Genomic DNA, 17,825 nt, shown 5'->3' with positions numbered 1-17,825 from the left:
CTGTGCTACACGAAACTCGACCGCTTCACCTTTTGGCGCCTCCCTTCCTTCTCTTTGCTGTCGACATGTTCCTATGATTCCCTCTTCACCATCCGACCACCTCGATCCGTTGCAATTGCAATCGAATGACCCTACCTACCTCCACTAGCTCCAGTCTCGCATATATCATATCCACCATAACGCAGGAACAATGGCGACGATTGCCCTTCCACCACCATTCGCCAACTATCGGTCCACCTCCACCATTGGCTCCATTACCACCACCATCACCATAGAGCAGCCGACCAGTCACCCGACGCCCGTCCCCAACAAACACATTCCCGTTTGCCCTCCAGGTCCAGCTCCGCAGGACGACGCTGATACGCCGCCGCCTTCGCCCTGGCCTTTGACGAATGGCGCCGATGAGCACTCGTCCCCCCGCTCGTTTCTCTACCCGCCTCATCGCTTCCACCATGTCGACTCCGGCCATCTCTCGCTCTACAAGATCGACGCCGCCGACGTAGCTGCTGCCTTGGACCATCTTTCGAGGCAACCCTTGCCAGACCCCGCCCACGTCTTCCCATGGTATCATGGCATCCACCCCCGGAACCAAGTGCAGCAGCACTTCTTTCTCAGCGCCCGCACGCGTGCGCTGAGAAAGACCCCTTCTTGCCTTCGTGGAATCACCCTTGTCAAGGCCGATGGCGACCTCAACTTCTCTCGCCTCAAGGGTGCAATTGCTCCTTACGAGTTCCTTCACTCAAGCAGCGCCGAGTTCATCGATGTCGACCCCGAAGAAGGCTTTTCCGTCCGTAACTTCCAGATCCAAGCCGCCAAGGCCGCCATGACGAGCGATATCATAGTCTACGGCGATAACGAAGCGGCCGTTCGCAAGTTGGGTTGGGACATAGCTTCGGCCCAGCAAAAGTGGCGCTACAAGCATGAGCTACAGTGTCATTGGGTTCCCCAGTACAACACCTTTATCTGCCTCAGTCCATTCGACGAGTTTGAACAGAACCATCGTGAGATTGTGGCAGTCGATTCGACAGGTAATCTGACGGGAAATGTTCTGGACTTTGTCAATCAAGAGAGACTTGAAATGTATCTCATGACCCAGGCTTCGGAAATTGCACCCAACGTGTGGATGGGTCCTACGCCCGATCCAATCATCGAAGAGGACAATGGCTATCATATTCAGCTCGAGTGCAGCGACATGGGAAGGGCCAACACCTGCGCAGCTTTTCTGCAAGCTCTTGCTGAGGACGGGCTGGGCGACGTACCAGAACCCGTCCACTTTGACTTTCCTTCTTCAGGAAGCTTCCTAGTTCCCAACTATTCCCATGCGGATGCAGACGCTCTTCTGGACACTTGCAAATGGCTTTGGCATCTTTCACATGGGACTAGGCCAGAGAAATCTTCTGATACTGGTAGAGACAGATCTTGGCCACCATTAAGCCCCCGAAAGATTCTCATTCACTGCGCAGATGGTTATACAGAATCCACAGTCTTGGCCATTGCATACTACAGCTATAGCACAGGCCTACCTATCCCAGAAGCCTGGTTGAAGCTGCACACAATTATGAAACGCAACTTTTTCGCATACCCCTCCGACGTGAACTTCCTAGCGACAATCGCTCCACGACTCCTACAAGAATCACCCATCGGAACCGACCGAAGCCTCGCGCAAGTTACGGAGCTCGTCAGAAATGAACCGAAGTGGTGGACAGGTTTCGACGGGTCACTACCCAGCAGGATCCTTGATTACATGTATCTCGGCAACCTTACCCACGCAAACAATCCAGATCTGCTTAGGGCCATGGGCATCGGCCAAATTCTGAGTGTGGGTGAGATGGCCATGTGGCGAGACGGGGAGTTGCAGGAATGGGGGGAGGAGAACACGTGTATTGTGCGAGGAGTGCAGGATAACGGGATTGATCCGTTGACAGATGAGTTTGAGCGTTGCTTGGAGTTCATTGGTACGTCGATTTTTGATTCAACCTTCATATTCTCCCACCCTATGATTTCCCATATTCCTTTCCCCACATCACAGAATCACTGACAAAAACTTCCCGCAGACCGTGGCCGCCGCCTCGGAACTGCAACCCTAGTCCACTGTCGTGTTGGTGTGTCCCGCTCTGCCACCATCTGTATCGCCGAGGTGATGCGTTCCATGGGAATGTCCTTCCCGCGCGCATACTGCTTTGTCCGCGCTCGGCGGCTCAACGTCATCATCCAGCCTCACCTCAGGTTTGCCTACGAGCTGCTCAAGTGGGAGGAGTTCCTTCGCTCAAACCAAGAGACCAAGGATCACGGCCACTACACCCTGACGGCCGATGGCAAGGAGGATAACGAGTCGTCTTCCGAAGGCCAAGGCATCATGCGGGAGCTCGAGTGGGGGGAAATTGCGAGGGAGGTTGCCTTGATGAATAAGCCATACTCGAGATAGAGCGTGGTATGACGCTCGATTTAGCAGTGGCCGTACGGGAGATGTTGAAGGACGCTTTTCATCCAGGACAGTTCACTGTTGCGAGGTGTGGTCTCCGCAGTCGCTTTACCAAGCCTCGTTCACACTGCCGACAGTATTGCGATCCAGCAGATGCATATGGCAGGCTGCCTGGGTTCTCCCGCTCGGAGGAACGAAAATGTCTCCGAACGTGAGACAACGTGCAGGCATGTTCGTTGGCATCCATACTTCATTCTGCAAGGCCAGACAACCTACAAAAGCTGTGGCTGACTCAGGACATGTGCCTTTGGTTCAATAAGCGGGATGAGAAGCCGGAAGTTCCCTGGCCAGTTTGAAGGTTGTGCTTGACTGAGCCGTCCTCGACTAGTATCAGTTCGCTTCCATTTTTCATCGTCGCAGATTTAGGACTTTGCTGTTCATTCTATCAGCCGCATTCATCCGTCGCGGCTAGCTTTTTCTTCCTTTTCCTTTTTTTTTTTTTTTTTTTTTTTTTTTTTTTTTTCTTTTTCATCTTTCTTTTTGGTTACCTTGTCCCTGTATTATGTTTTCTATTATTCTTCATCTTCACCTTCTTGGACTTCAATTTTGATTACATGGTTCCTGCGGCTGGAAGGAAAACACTGGCCAGAGAGAACAGGATACACATTTTGGTTCGAAGGGCTGGATTGGATTATTCAAGGATGTGTGCATACCCCATTGAAAAGATGCGATGAAACGAAAGGTGAAGAATGGGATTGGAATGAGTGTCGAATGGGGGAGGCTTGCAAGATGGCGTCGGGCCTAAACACCCGTCGATCTTGTCTGATCACCAAAAGCCTTGCCAGAACCGGAGAAGTCTCCGTCTAGCTTTTGGCCCTTCCGCTGTGACTCAACAGAAGAGATGTTTTTGATACCCTACACACAATATTATTACTTGCTTTTACTCGTGCTTGCATTGCCTATGTTGCGAGTTCTATCTTGTTCATTCCCGCTCACTTCGGCGGTGGGTTGTAGATTTGCTTCATGTTTGTCATTGCTGCGCGGGACTTATCAAGTCTCTCAAGCGTTGAGTTATGTTGAGCGTTGAGACATCTCTAAGCGTCAAGATGGGCCGGCGTAGCGTAGTGCCAAGCCCCCGGGCCGCTGCAAGACCCTGAGGCCTGGCTGGATAAGTGTAAAAACTTCTATCTTGAAAGGGTACTTACCATGACGAATAAAGGAAGGTGGCGGAGAAGAAGACGGAGGATCCCGAGAGAGAATGTGCGAGACGGAAGCGGGGTTTACCAAAATGAACATTTGGATGTTTTCTCCGAGACTCAAACGCTTTCTCGGTTTTCCAACCATCGTGACCACGACACATATTCCATCGAAGACGTGCTCCAGTTGGCTCAGGACAAGCGTAACCACCTGTTACAGGTTATTTTCCATCCCCCGGGCGGCTTCACATTCGCTTAAATAGTGTGCTCATCAGGTTCAATTACACGTTTCTGAAGGTAACCCCCTCTCCTTCAACGTCAATCTCAACAACTCTACTTTCTCCTTGCGTCCTTCCGGCTCTTTGGGTCCCCCCGCAACCATGATTATCGTCATTCTCTTTGCAACCAAGAGCAGTGTCATTCCGTCGTCATCCTCCGACAGCATCACCAACATATTAATAGTCCCCCCCACACCCATACACATACACACACACACACACACACAAGACTTCACTAGATGTAGTACAAAGCTCTTCTTCATCTTGGCGTCACATGACTCCCACAGCGGATGATTTGCCGTGTACAGGGAATCCTTCAGCCTATTATCAAGTAAATACATCACACTTCCTTTAGTTCCCCGGATAAAGCGCAGCATGGATGCCGGGGCAAGGTACCCGATTCTGTCAATCGATCGTTCTTGATCATGGATGTGGCTGGGAATGATGACGAGGTAAATTCCTGGCTGGAAACACATCAAGAAGCCTGATGATGCCAAGTGCATGATCACTCTTCAACCATCACTAAATGATGAATTTTTTTTTTTCTATGGGTTCTATTCTTATTCAACTCACCAGCGGCCAGTAAGCGTCTGTTTGTAGTGTGACGGGACCAAGGACACGGACGGACGTCCTTCTGCTGTATTTATTATTTATACAGAGGTATAAAGCCGACCGACTTCTTTCGAAAGGGATCGAGTAGATCTTTCCTTCCTTCTATCTTCTTCGTGACCTCGGAATCAAGGGGTTCGTAACAACGAGAAGTATCTCGGTCGAGAGACACCTGTCTAGCACCGTGGCGCCACTGGGTTAAGGTTATGCTTCAGTGCGGTTAGTTCAGACGTCGTAAGGGGAAAAAAAAAAAAGGTCTGTTATTGGACCCTATTTTGGTGTTTAAATTCAATATACTCGAGACGAGTCATCACAAGCAACTCGGGAAGAAGCACTGTATTGAGGGTGAGTAGGTAGGTAGGTAGGTGTGTGGACAGTAGCCCTAGGACTGGCTGGTTGGTTGGAGCTTGCTGAGTCAGGTCCAGTTGAAAATCATGGTAAATAAGGTGAAGTTAGAGGAAGGCAGGGGTTGATGCGATTTTTGCGTGTTGAATAAATGGATGAATGAATGAACCTTCCTTCGGCATCTCCCTCGTTTTTTTGTTGTTTTTGGTTCTTTGGTCCAGGCTAAGGGAAGGTAATGCTGCTGCTTCCCCCTCAAACCTCAAAGGACGTAGAATTTGCAATTCCGTAATGAATCTCTCGCGGGCCTTTGTTATGAAATAGAAACCAGTAAGCATGGCCAGTGTAGGCCAGAAGATAAAGAGAACTGCAGGATTGGGGGGGGGTCCCATTTCTTAACCTCGTTGGAAGTGCATAACGAGGACGAAAAAGAACAAGACGTTGTTTCTAACCAATATTTAGACTTGCAGGTAAACACTATTGTGAGCTAACTGTGTGATAAGAAACCACCCTCAAGTACTTGACCAAAGCCCAGCCCAAGCCACTAATGCACCTTCCAACATTCTCAAATGCTGTACCTACAGAACTGAACTAAGGCACATCATCATAGTGCAGATGGTACAGTGCGCTTTTGGGTACTGGGGCGTACATATGTAACGGGACGGCCCGCCCGCCATCTTTCAAGTTACATAATTGCTCGGCCTGTGCCAGGATACCTATGTACACTACCTCAAGGACACTAGCGATTAATTGGCCCCATTATGTCAGTGAGAACATGCGGCTCTCTTGAGAGAATCTGAAGTGATGGGTGTAACCGACTGGTTTACCAGAGTCTTGATAAAAGGGGTGGGTAATTCAAAAAGAGCGAGTGACGCGCGGGTGAGTCTCGCCTCTTTCTTGTGGAGCCAAGAGATCTTGCAAAGGTTATGCTTAGGAACTTTCATATATTCATTTCCAAACTGGGCCTATAATTTCATCCACAAAAGCCGTCGTCTATATGTATCCATCCATCCATCACTTCTCGAGGAACACACAACCTCTACGTTCCAGAATCCCTCTAAATCTTGAAGTTCACCATGGGCGGCACGTTCGACAACTCCGCGCCCCTGTCCCGCAAAACGTTCTTGACCTTCTCCTCCGTTTCCGACCAGCTGGAAGGCGGCTGGCCCTTGAGCAGGTCACCGATGCTATTTTGCCAGACAGACAAATCGTTAGCAAACCATAAAGCCATCTGCAGAAACTGGAAGAAAAAAACATACCCGGACAACAGAATCTTGGTTTTCTCCTCAACCTCCGTCGGCGCCACAGTGGACCTCATGCCCGCCACTACCTGCCGTGTATAATTGGTCAAGGCCTTCCGGAAAGTCACCTTCAGCGCCTCGTTGCCAGCGGCGCCCGTCATGTTCGCAATCGGATCACCAGGAATGGCAGCCATGCCCATGTTCAGCAAGGTCTCGCCAATGTAGCGACCGAGCGTCGCATCCTCGAACTCGGCCAGCAGCATCGGGTCCTCGATCAGGTGTTCCTTGATCTCCGTCTCGACCCAGATGCCAATGGGCGTGGCGATGCCGGCGCCGATGACGGCCCCGACCGACTCGCCGAGCATAAAACCGACGACGACGCCAACACAGACGATGGAGCTGTTGGCGCACTTGGCGAGCGCCCGAGCGGCGTGTTCATGGTTGCCGGCGGCCTCGTGCACGCCGGCGATGACGAAGCCGATGAGGGGCACGCCTTCAAAGGTCTTGGCGAACCAGCCGTCGCGGTCCCAGAAGCCGTCGCTGTTTGTTTATGTTAGTTCGCAAGATATAAAGAGAGAATGCTCAGGGGAAAAGAAAAATTCAACTCACTGCCTGACAAAACGAAACTTGCCATCGTCGTTCATGATGCAAATAGCCAGGTTCATTTCTGCATGCTGCCAATTCTTGTCCCAGTTCGTCAGCTCGCCCTTAAGAGTAAGAGCGCCGGGCGACGGATCGAGCTCGAGGTTCCTAGACGAGTACCAAAAGTGGTTGTCTTCGGATTGGAAGGAGCCATTCTTGTTGGCGTAGTGATCGTTGAGATCGATCTCGGCCACGTTGTACTTGCCGTTGTAGCCAAGGACGAGACCACGCAGAACGCTGCCGTCGAGGTAGAAGAAGGAGCCAGTCTTCAGAATGGACTCGTGCCTGTGCAGTAGATAGGTGAGCAAGAATACTGGTAAACAACAAGCTCAAGCGTAGGAGGTGTCTTTGCATGTGTGTAAGGGTGAAAGAGGGAGCTACTCACATGTGCTGCTTGAACTTGAGATCTCCATCATTGTTGTAGATGATCAGGTTGAGATCAATCGTTTGCTCGTCATGCCAATGTCCCGAAGTCATTAGCATTTGCGCATGGAGGACTGAGCCTTCCAGGCGGACATTCGTAGCACTATCAAAGAATTTTTCTGTTTTGGTGCTAAAGCATCCATTGTTGTTGCCAATGTAACGGTTGAGATTGATATCCGAGGGTATCCAGTTACCATTGTGGTTCTTGCAATCGGCAGAAAGTACTGGTCCAGTGAGTTTGACGTTTCGACAGCTGTTGTAGAAAGCCATGTTGGTGACAAAGTTAGCGATATCTTAGGTTGGCGAGAAAAGTAATTGGAAGGATTAGATGACGTGCTGCAAGAAGAGACAAGATGAGTTGCAGGAGATTAGGCAACAGAAATTGACTGGCGGCAAGGTTTATATATCTTGGTTTTACAGAGTCGACATGCTTCTTCCTAGTAGCACCCATCACGAAACTCTGGCTGAGAGCCGCGGACCAGGCATCTCCGAGAAGGTGAAATCGCTCGAGGGCCGTCAAGAAACCAGCTCTGAATCCACCAGTCGATCACTGCTAGACGTGTAGCCTGCTCAGGTGCTACGGAAAGTCTTGAGTGATAGCTCGAGTACAGCATGAAGCTATCGTGTCGATCATCGGTATTCGAGTCTCTTGCGTCCTCATCAACAAGATACTGCCAGAATAGTTTGGCTCGATGTTGATGAGCTGAAAAGGGAAACCAAGACATCAAAGTAGTAACTCATTGCTTTTCAAAAAGCAAGAGGCCATGTTGTCGTTGGCTTTGAGCGTGCTGAGTCGAGGAACGTCCGAGGAGTTTATGCTGGATCCAGCACAGGGCCCTGATGTGTTGGTTCGATAAATGCCAATAAGGTCTACAAGAGCTTGAGTTGCATGCTTTAGCGTTGATCAAGAGCTCGGCTGTCGTTCATCCGTGGTGGCGACCAGGCCGCCAACCGCCCCAAAGGACCCCTATGGCCAGCTTGCAGATGACCCTGATCGCCAAGGAAGATAGATCACTTTGATCGGCTGTCAAAGGCTGTATAGCTCGATACTGGTTCGTCTGTTAACGTGGATCTCCCGGCTTTTGTTTGGGAAGAGATGTGCGATGGAGAAAACATTGCCGATAAGTCACCTCGCTTGCAACGAGCCGCCCGCCCAGTCCAGAACCACCACGTTCACCACCACCACACAATCTTGGTTGTATGACGGCCGTCGTCGTCTCTATTATTTCTGTCGTTGATATTGCTGTTGATGCTGAGAAGCCGGGATGCAACTATACTTGATGATGGCTCATTTGTGAATAGTTTTTATCTCGGGCAATAAACCTAGGTGTCAAACGGTTAGACCGAGTGGGCACTCACTCATCAATTTGATGAAGAGATTCTGCCCGAGCACTTCAACTACCGTCAATTCAGATTCAAACCAGATCTGCCTTATTCCCCATACGATCTAGCAGATCTGGGAAGCACCTGCATCGGCTGCATGCAGGGCAGCCAGCGGGGCCGGTAAGCTGAGCAAACCAATTTACAACGACTGGCGAGTCTGATACGCAAATGACGGGCAGCCAATCGAGCGACACCGCATATACTAACCATGTTGAGGCTAGTTCCCGTGTTACATAGATCTGCTTATTCAAATGAGAATAAGCAGTGGTAAGAGAGCAATCATCGCCCTTTGTCGAGATTTTGGGTTCGTAAGGATCACTCGGTTGTAGACCCCTTGAATTGCGCCACGAAGAGCAAAATGAGACAAGAAGGCAAAGATCAAATGCCAAAGCCAACTTCAAAAACGGACTATAGTACACTGCTGTGTTGGGCAGCGAAAGAGAGAGGACGAAAACATGCAATATGCATTGATCAGCCCAAACGCAGTGGATAAGACCGAGAGATAGAGCGAAAGGTGATAGAAAAGATGAAAGAAAAAAGAAGAAGATCACATCAACCGTATTGGACGAGCTGGGAATCGAACCCAGGACCTTTCGCATGCTCGGAAACATGCTAAGCGAACGCTCTACCAACTGAGCCACACGCCCAAACTATGTTATTGTTGTGAAGGCCTGGGGGAATAATGCACACAAAGCCCGAGTCAGGGCACCTCGAGATTACGAGGACAGGAACCTCTGAAAATGATGAGTGCCCCGTTGGTGCCATTGGGGCCAAACTCGCAGTAGGGGCAAGTGTTTTCGATACAACTGGAGAGCGTAACTAACTAAAGGGCGAGCTGGGGAGGGTTGGTGGCACCCGGTTCGGGAGGTGATGGCGATCTCAAGGACGGGGATGATGAGGACGGGACGAGTGACAGTAAGTAGATGAGCAGAAGTGTCTGAGGTTGACTGAACATAGTTGAGGCACGTAGATGTCCAATCGGTCGTTCTCGGCCAGGCCACCGAGGAGTCTCGATTTTCCAACTGGATATCTGCCTGGATCTAGGAAGCTCTGTCGACCAATCCGCTCCCAGCCATATCTAGGTCGCAGAGGGGAAAAGAAAAAGAAAGGAACCCGTGGCGTGGACCGCTCGATGATGAAACCAATCTCTGCAGGTGAAGGGCGCAAAGCGTCGATGCTAACCAGCGAGCTGCAACAAGGGAACTTGATCGTAGGCGCTCATGATAGCCACTGCTAAAAATCTCACGACCGCATCCCGCACACTAGTGCAGGCAGCAACCAACTTCCGCTCAGTGGGTCCAAGACGATGGGCGCACGGGCAGACGACAGATCATGTACACGTATGACATTCCAGCCCGTAGTGGTCAATGAAGACCTCTCTTCTATTCGTTGTTCGATATTGGCCGTGCTTATCCAACAAACCAGGCTCCTACAGCATCACTTGAGGGGTCTAGACTGTTTCGAAGGCTCGGGGCCGAATTGGTGCGTCGGTGGGTGTACTGAACAATGCCGTTGACTTGTCGGTAGCCACGGTATACGGCTTGCCATGTAAAAGACCCGGGAATGTTTGACAGGCAAAGACGAATCAAGGGCTGATGCTATGTAACTGTAAAGATAAATCAGCTATGAGTTGTTTCCAGGCGGGCATATACAAGCAGAGAGTTGTTGCCAACGACGGAAAAAGAGATAGGGCGGCCTCTTAATACCACCACATCTGGCCCTTAACCGGGCAGCTGGGAGAAGCGGCACGGACGGACTTGCTGGGCCACAGAGCCTTGCCGTCCTTGAGTCATGGTGTTCAGCCGCATGAAAAGGCTGAGAGGCTGGTGTAAGCATGCTTCAGTTATAAGCCATGTGGTTGTGGTGTAATTAGTTGTATCCGAATGACATCCGGTTGTGACTACACAATCGCCAAACTTTGTTGGACGACCTTCCATTCCAGATGACAAGGCAGCAGGGGACTTTGCGTGGACACTGGCAGGCTTGCCTTTGACTATGAGGTATTCGAGATGATGGGACAATGGAGAGATTTCTGCTGGGTCGATTGGAGAAAATGAGATGACGATGATGTTGGGGGACTGGAGGCTGAGGACTGAGAAATCGATATGATGTCCAAGTTGTCCGCATGGAGGAGAACTTGATCAAGGAGGAGAACGGGAGGTTTCTTGCTGGAGAGAGGGAGGACTCCGGGGCACAATTACCATACACGTGCCAGGTGTAGTGTAGTGGAGCTAAGCCACAGAGCCACAGTGATCGATTGATTGAGGGGCCCGGGCCCCGTGGCAGGTGGCCCCGCCATCCCCGCTAAACCGTTGACGATGAGCCAGTCGGTGTGTCCCGAACGTGACTGCCGCGTTTACTAGTATTCTCTTCCTTCGATTGCACCTCCGCTTTCAGGAATTGGTGCCAGACCACGACAACAACAACAACAAGCGCCTTCTCTGGGCATCGCCAGTCTAAACCTCTCGGTTCGTTACTACCTAAGCAACCATCGTCGGCCTCTCACCTTGTTGGAGGGGCACCTCACCGAGTCGAAGCTAGGTACATACGTCATCTGCCTTTCTGGTCTTGGGCGCCGCCGATATCGTCCGTTTCAATCTTGTCCTTCGTCTGTCTTGGGTTTTCAAAGTACACGACGTGGATTTCATGACTGACACCGACACACTCGTTTGTGCGGCCTTCCGTCGTCATGCACCGTCCAAGTGGAATAGGAATGACTGTTGACGGTCAAACCTTATCTGAACTACTCGAGACGACACCCATTACCAAGAACACCTTCCTGGCCAACAGCTCCAGGCACCAGGGCACCAAGGCAGCCCTTTCCCGGCCCCTCTCTCCCCATGGGGCATGGACAACATCAAGGGCAAAAGACCAGGGGGGCGGGCAACAAAGTTGTTGTCCCAATCATGTCGGCGGCCGCCCTCATGGTAGCCTTTCCGACCTGTGATTGCCCTTGGAGTTGCGGCTGTATCTTGGTCATTGCTTGTCAGGGCACATCCATGCAGAACCTTACATCCGTGTTAGTCTGGACCTTTTGCCCTTCCCATGATCAAGTCAACCTACCGTGGCATTGCTGAACGCCTTGCTCCGGAACCGGGTCTTTAGACGTGCCAGTGTTGTAGTGTTTGGTGACCTTTGTGCCACACACCTCTCCATCCATCCAGTCCTATCACAACATCATGCTCAACTATCGTCATTTTTAAACAAGCCGCACCCACCTATCCCACCTGCTTAGTTCCCCCTTCCCGGCCACCTTTCCACTTCTCTCAACTCCTAGTGGTGAATAGCAACGAACACCTGCAGCAGATAACCTGCATATTCCTAGCTCAGCCCTACCAATCACTTGCCCTGCCATCAACTATTAGTCACTGTTTTCCCACGAGCCATTCATAGTCCCCTATCTATAAGACACCTTCTTCTTAGCACACCATCATCATCATCATCCCACGCCGGCCCTATGCCCGCTCATCGAGTCTTTATCGAAACCCGAGCGGTTGACAGGAGCCCACGAAGTCCAAGAAGTCCAAGAAGCCCGCGCTATCGGCCCAGAACCCGAAGCGAAGAGCGCATCTACGTCTACCGGGACGAGGTACTGGCAGACAACAGCAACAACACCATGACCGACCACGACCGAGTCCTCCGGGAGGCCTACGACGAGGCCTACCGGCAGAACCAGAACCTGCGCAACGAGCTCCGGGCAAAGGACCTCGAGCTCCAGCAGAAGGACGCCCGCATAGAGGAGCTCAAGTTCGACAACACGAACCTCCGGCGCTCACTCGACAGCCTGTCCAACCTCGACGGACTTCAGGAGGACGAGATCCATAACCTGAAGCGGAAGAACTCCAAGCTCCGGAAGGACAAGGACGATCTCAACGCTAGAGCCCGCGAGCTCCGTCATGAAATGGACGCCAAGATCAGGCCCATGGTGGGCCAGATTAATGCGCTCAAGCAAGAGGTTGCGAACTGGAGGTTGCAGTTTGAGTCGGAGAAGCGGAAAAACAACGATCTTGAGCGGCGTTATGGGAGGTTGCGTGAGAACCTCGATATCCACACGCAGCAGAGTGAGGCCTTCAGAACCCAGAATGAGAATCTGAGGGCGGAAAATGAGCAGCTTGCTCAGGTGCTCGAGTTGGAGCGAAGATTGAGGGTTTCTCGCTTTTGAGGGTCGGCTTGGCCGGCGGTTGATGGGTGTTTTTTTTTTGTTTTTTGTTTTTTTTGTTTTTTTTTTTGCGTCTCTCTTCACATTCTATTCATTTGACGGTGGGTTTGTACGATACGATTCTTCCCTAGTACGCTTGTGGTTTGGTTTCTTTCACTTGTTCCACATCTCTGCGACGGCGATACCCTTTTCTTCTAACCAAGTATTTTATCAATTTCTCTTTTTACATTTCGAAATTGGGCGTGCAACAGAGACCTCAAATGAAAGGATCGCGTGTAGATTATTAACGATTTCCTTAATTCCTTATCTTACACCGTTTACCCAGACAATAGACTACATAGACATTATTTCCCTAGCATCTTGCAAACTATCTTCAAATTTTCTTGACATTCCAAGCCCAATCCCAATCACTTACCTAACTACCCTGGTTTCTCCTCAGAGCCTCGTGTGCTCATCATCATCATCATGTACATGTCATGCAAGCCTCGATGGCCATCGGCTTTTGAATAAAATGAGCGACTGCAGAACGCGGAAAAGGTTGTGACTCCTACACGGTATGACTCAATTGGGTAGATTCCTACCTACCTACCAACGAAGTCATGTGTGGTTCGTGCGCCGCCGTGGTCATGTTGTGCATCACCACATCCGGATCCAGCCGACACTCGCAAAAAAAAAAGTACAGCTGGGGGACTTACATACATTTGTCCTGCACAAATCCCACAAGAGCTATGGATAGCAGTTGGACGATCAAGTTCAGGTGCCCGTGCTTTTTTTTTGTACATTCTCTTTTAGGACAGGATATCTCAATCAGAAGGGTCCCTCGCGATCCTTGTGCTATCTACCTAGGTAATTCCCAATCGTACCAGTACGAAAATGAACTGAGGTGTACACTCCTCGAGTGTTTCCTTTATGTATTTTTGAGACTTTTGAATCTTCCCATGCATGTCTTTCATGTCAGGAACTGGATATTCTATTAAGTAGTAGAATCTCTACCAGTTCAGTTCGCATCTGAAGTACCAGACTGTCTGGAAAGAAAATACAAACTTGAAGAACGCCGCAGAAGACCAGCACCACCACCACCACCACCACCAACCACTACCTCCTCACCAATAAACTACCACGAACTCACTTGAAAAGCAAGTCCTCATCACGCACATTTCTTGACAACGACTTACATATTGCTGCAAGCAGGGGAAAAGAAACAGAAGCATGTAGACCTCAAGAGAAGCCCCCGCTCAGCTCAGCGTTAGTGGATAGGTCCATCTTTACACCTCACCTCACCTCACCTCATCCTACCTACCTACCCAACGGAAGCATCTCGCTTGAAAAGACTGATGGCCAACGTCCTATTGGTACTGATGAAGTCGGAAGTCATGGTAAAGTCCCTTTTAGTGTACCGACGTATGTCGTAAGTGAGGCCTGTCCAATCACATCCGTTTAGTTAGTCGAGATTGAATATTTTTTTTGTTTTTTTGGCTTAGTCCGGAGTGGATGGTTTGGACGGGAAGAAACATGTGACAAACATAAGATAGTTCTGTGCCGAGGAGACATGCTAGGTAGCGGTAAGTTGTATGTACAGTAGTTCGTAATGCGGGAGGCCCCGCCAACCTTTCTTTCACTTGTGACGGGATGGGAGCCTTGGTTATAGATATGCGATGCGATGCGATGCGAAACGAGGGGCAACCTACCTACACCTAGAACTTAACGAGGCTGTTATTGTAGTTACCTGGGTAGTATGTCACCGAGAGATAGCTAGCTACCTTTCTGATGATATGTTGTTGACCTTTTCTTTGAGAGTTGAGACCCTTCAGTTGAGCGCCATCTCGGGCTGTACTGCTGTGTAATGTAGGTATGATATCCGTGAAACTTCACCCTACCTTGCCTACCTAGGTACTCACATTTACCCCATCTACATTCACCGCATCATCCTGCACCGAAGTTACGTACGTACACACGTTACATACCTACAAAAGGCTGTATTTATTAAAAAGAAAAAAACAAAAAAAAGAAAAAAAAATGTCAAAAAAAAATCACATTGGCGAAAGAGACGAATGCAACCAAATGCATACGCAACACGCAATAGGTACGTACACACGCAGTACTACGCATTGCAGTGTAGATTGCGATTGAGAATGGGACTAGACGCAGGAGAAATGCACAATGCACGAGACCTGTCGCTTTTCAGATGGCACTGCACTCAGTGAGAGACGGAGCTTGCAGTGGTTAAGTACAACGTATCTGCAGGGCAGGAGACAATTGATGTGGGGATAGTAATGGCTGGAGGAAGAGTCCGGGTTTGATTGGGTTGGGTTGCGTTCGCTGTTCAGTTAGATGTGTAGAATGTGAAGATGTAGAGGGTACTTTGTGCCCGCCTGGTGCGGGGCATGAGGTGAGGGGAACGATGGGAGGAAGGTGAGAAGGACGGAGTGAGGAGAAAGTTCTCCCGAAGCTCCTCCGAACTCTTACTACCTACCTACACTTACTTATATCTACAGTACGTAGTTATTCACTTGCAGGTTGGATGAAATATTCACTTTGTCTTCGCCTCATGGCCTGGCAAACACCCGTGGCACCGAGTTACCTAACTCTAGTGTAGTTCGAGATCCTCCACGTTTTGCTCGTGGGGTTTGTAGATACAATCGTGAACACTGCTGGCCTGTAAAACAGAACTGATCTTCAACTACAACTACACACTAGTGATTTTGTACATGAAACCCTGCATATTTCCTGCCTGGGAAGTGGCGACAAAGTCTAGAACGTGGGCATTTCAAACGGCTTAGTACCTCTAGTTACCTATCTTTACTACACTACGAGTGGCTACATGGCTGTGCCTATGACTTGCATACCTAGGTAGGCTTCCACTGGGGCGATTCACGTACTTAGGTGAGGGGAAACACATTGTCCACATTTACACTAGGTAGGTATGCATACCATATCACAAATCCGATTTGAGGTCTTATGCTTTCTGCCTGCGATATACAGTTCCAGAAGCGGATACCAACATGGTAGTAGTTTGCTAGAAGTGGAACATGGAAGAGCCTCGGCATCTTAGGCAGACAATGGGCTTTCTTTTTTTTTTTTTTTTTTTGTCTTTTTTCACTTTGGTTCACTGCAGTGTAGATGAGATCCGCGGAGATATGCATCGACGTTTAGGTAACAAGGGATTGAAACGAAGCAAGAAGCCGAGGGTGGATTAAGTGTATACATACATGGACGACACAGGACGAGGCTGTGTTTTCCGTCGGCATTCTTCCCGGCTTTCTGTTACTTCTCTGCTTGAAAAACAACACAGTGAACGGTGGAAAGCTTTGATTTCAGTGTGAGATAGCCACAGACAGAACCATCAAGTACTCTTATCATCACAATGAAGGGCGAAGGATCACTATGGTCGATTCTTGGAAGTGGTCGGATACCCCCCTGTTGGCGCTAGGCAGAGATGGCTTGGCGAACTGCCGCCTTCTTCTGACATGAACCCCACCCGGGTGAATGTGCAAACATCTGAGGTATTCTCGATCCGATACTGTGGCTAACGGAAGCTCTGCTTGTCTCGGCGGAGTTTTGCATGATCAAATCAGTCGGCCGCACACAGCTAGGTATGTATGTTGTACGCGAAGAAGGGAAGTGAGAAGCGAAAGGCATCGTGATCTGAAGGTGGTCAGGGTAGTTGCTTGCTTTTGGCGTGTCGGATCGAATCTAAACGGCCGGCTGGCGGCGTGATGTATCTCCGCGACCTGGTCGACATCGTGGCCGCCAACGGATATGAACTAGAAAAAAAAAGACAAGAAAAAAAAAAGGCAGGTGATGAGAAGATGGAGTCGCGCTTTTTGAACTGCGCATTCTTTGCGCAGGTATAGAATGATTAAGGGAAAATTCGTTGGGGATAGAGTGAACTTGCCGACCTCAACAAAGCGGGAGAACTAGGATGGTGACAACCTCCGGACCTTGGGTGGCCGATATTTCGCCTACTGTCTTTCTTATCAGCATAGGATGTCCGAATGAGCAATTTAGCCTGGATTTTCACACACTTTTTCCACCTCCCCCCCTTCTCTGATCTTGGCTTCCGGGGACGCCCATTACACCCACTTAAGCGAGGGTTGGATCTCGACCGGGCCTATCAAATGGTCACATTTGATCGAAAGTTGCCAAAATGGGGGTGTGCGATGTCGGCCGTGGTAGACCCTCCCCTCCATCTGTCTCAGTCTTTCCACTATCTTGAAAATGGCTGTTTTGCTGAAGGTCATGTTCCCATCATGTATCTCTACAGCCGGCAATGTGGCCTCAGGTTGTAGTGGCCGGTGGAAATGATGGGCCAGTCAGATGCCCTAATTTGCACACCTTTCCACATCCTCTTTATTTGTATGACAGGAAGAGATTTTGAAAAGGTGTCAAGTCACAAAGACCACGAGGTGAGTTGGAGATAGCATATTGCAGACTTAAAGAGCGAGATGCAAGCCAAAGACGCAAATGCGCGAATGCATCGAATAGATTGAATAATATGGACGCAAGTGGCGGATAGACGGGAGTAGACGGAGAAATAGATGAAGGACTGACAAACATGGAGCAGTATATACTGCATGGTTAGTATATCTCTGGGCAGACTAGAGAGATGACGGCTGTTCCTCGGCGCTCTCCCGGGCGTTTTCCCTGGTCGCCCTCGACGCAATTCTTTGCACCCCCCTTTTCTGTGATGATAATTGTGTGTACATAGGTCGTGGTGTCGGTAGCATCCCACTCCCCGCTTGCAATGGTGCGGTCGACGGCGGCCATGGAAACTGGAGGGGAGGAGGAATGACGAGGGCGGACGATAGAACCCCCGAGTGGACACTACCTCTACATACACTAGATACATATACTGTCGCCTGCGTCGGGGCTTCTTGTTCCCCGGGTGGAGCACGTCGCCGTCGATGGAGTCGAGGACTTGCGGTCCGGGTGTGGACTCCGTCTTTCTTGGCTCCCGTCGGCAACTCCACCAAACCATTCTCCATTCGCTTCTTCGTAGGGCTGCGGGGAGAGCCAGGCACCCTCGCTCACCTCGACAGCTCAACGACGTTAGCCGGATGGAGACTGGCGGACTGGAGACCGAGAGAAACGAACACGGGAGCTTATGACTTGCATCCCTCTCCCCAGATT

The 17,825-nt window shown here is 50.1% G+C and overlaps 3 protein-coding genes and 1 non-coding gene across 4 annotated transcripts; 2 read left to right on the top strand and 2 right to left on the bottom strand.

Moving 5' to 3' along the window:
* Positions 1-2,454, top strand: B0T23DRAFT_158696 (uncharacterized protein). Its single transcript, XM_062832687.1, has 2 exons — positions 1-1,955; positions 2,055-2,454. Exons 1-2 carry the CDS (start codon positions 191-193, stop codon positions 2,423-2,425), a joined length of 2,136 nt encoding a protein of 711 aa, XP_062691502.1. The 5' UTR covers positions 1-190; the 3' UTR covers positions 2,426-2,454.
* A 3,317-nt stretch (positions 2,455-5,771) lies between these two features.
* B0T23DRAFT_158635 (Cyanovirin-N) lies at positions 5,772-7,506 on the bottom strand. Its single transcript, XM_062832686.1, has 4 exons — positions 7,116-7,506; positions 6,698-7,015; positions 6,107-6,628; positions 5,772-6,034 (listed from the first exon to the last, which is right to left on the bottom strand). The coding sequence occupies exons 1-4, from the start codon at positions 7,421-7,423 to the stop codon at positions 5,905-5,907; spliced, it is 1,278 nt and encodes a 425-aa protein (XP_062691501.1). The 5' UTR covers positions 7,424-7,506; the 3' UTR covers positions 5,772-5,904.
* A 1,592-nt stretch (positions 7,507-9,098) lies between these two features.
* Positions 9,099-9,183, bottom strand: B0T23DRAFT_t226. The gene has a single exon. It is a non-coding gene; the product is annotated as a tRNA-Ala (tRNA).
* A 2,555-nt stretch (positions 9,184-11,738) lies between these two features.
* On the top strand, positions 11,739-12,975 carry B0T23DRAFT_158618 (uncharacterized protein). Its single transcript, XM_062832685.1, has one exon. The coding sequence runs from the start codon at positions 11,994-11,996 to the stop codon at positions 12,696-12,698; it is 705 nt and encodes a 234-aa protein (XP_062691500.1). The 5' UTR covers positions 11,739-11,993; the 3' UTR covers positions 12,699-12,975.
* The last annotated feature ends 4,850 nt before the right edge of the window (positions 12,976-17,825 follow it).

Source organism: Neurospora hispaniola (genome assembly GCF_033458365.1).
Source record: "Neurospora hispaniola strain FGSC 10403 chromosome Unknown B0T23scaffold_5, whole genome shotgun sequence".
NCBI classification, from domain to species: domain Eukaryota; kingdom Fungi; phylum Ascomycota; class Sordariomycetes; order Sordariales; family Sordariaceae; genus Neurospora; species Neurospora hispaniola.
This window is presented reverse-complemented; position numbering and strand designations above follow the sequence as displayed.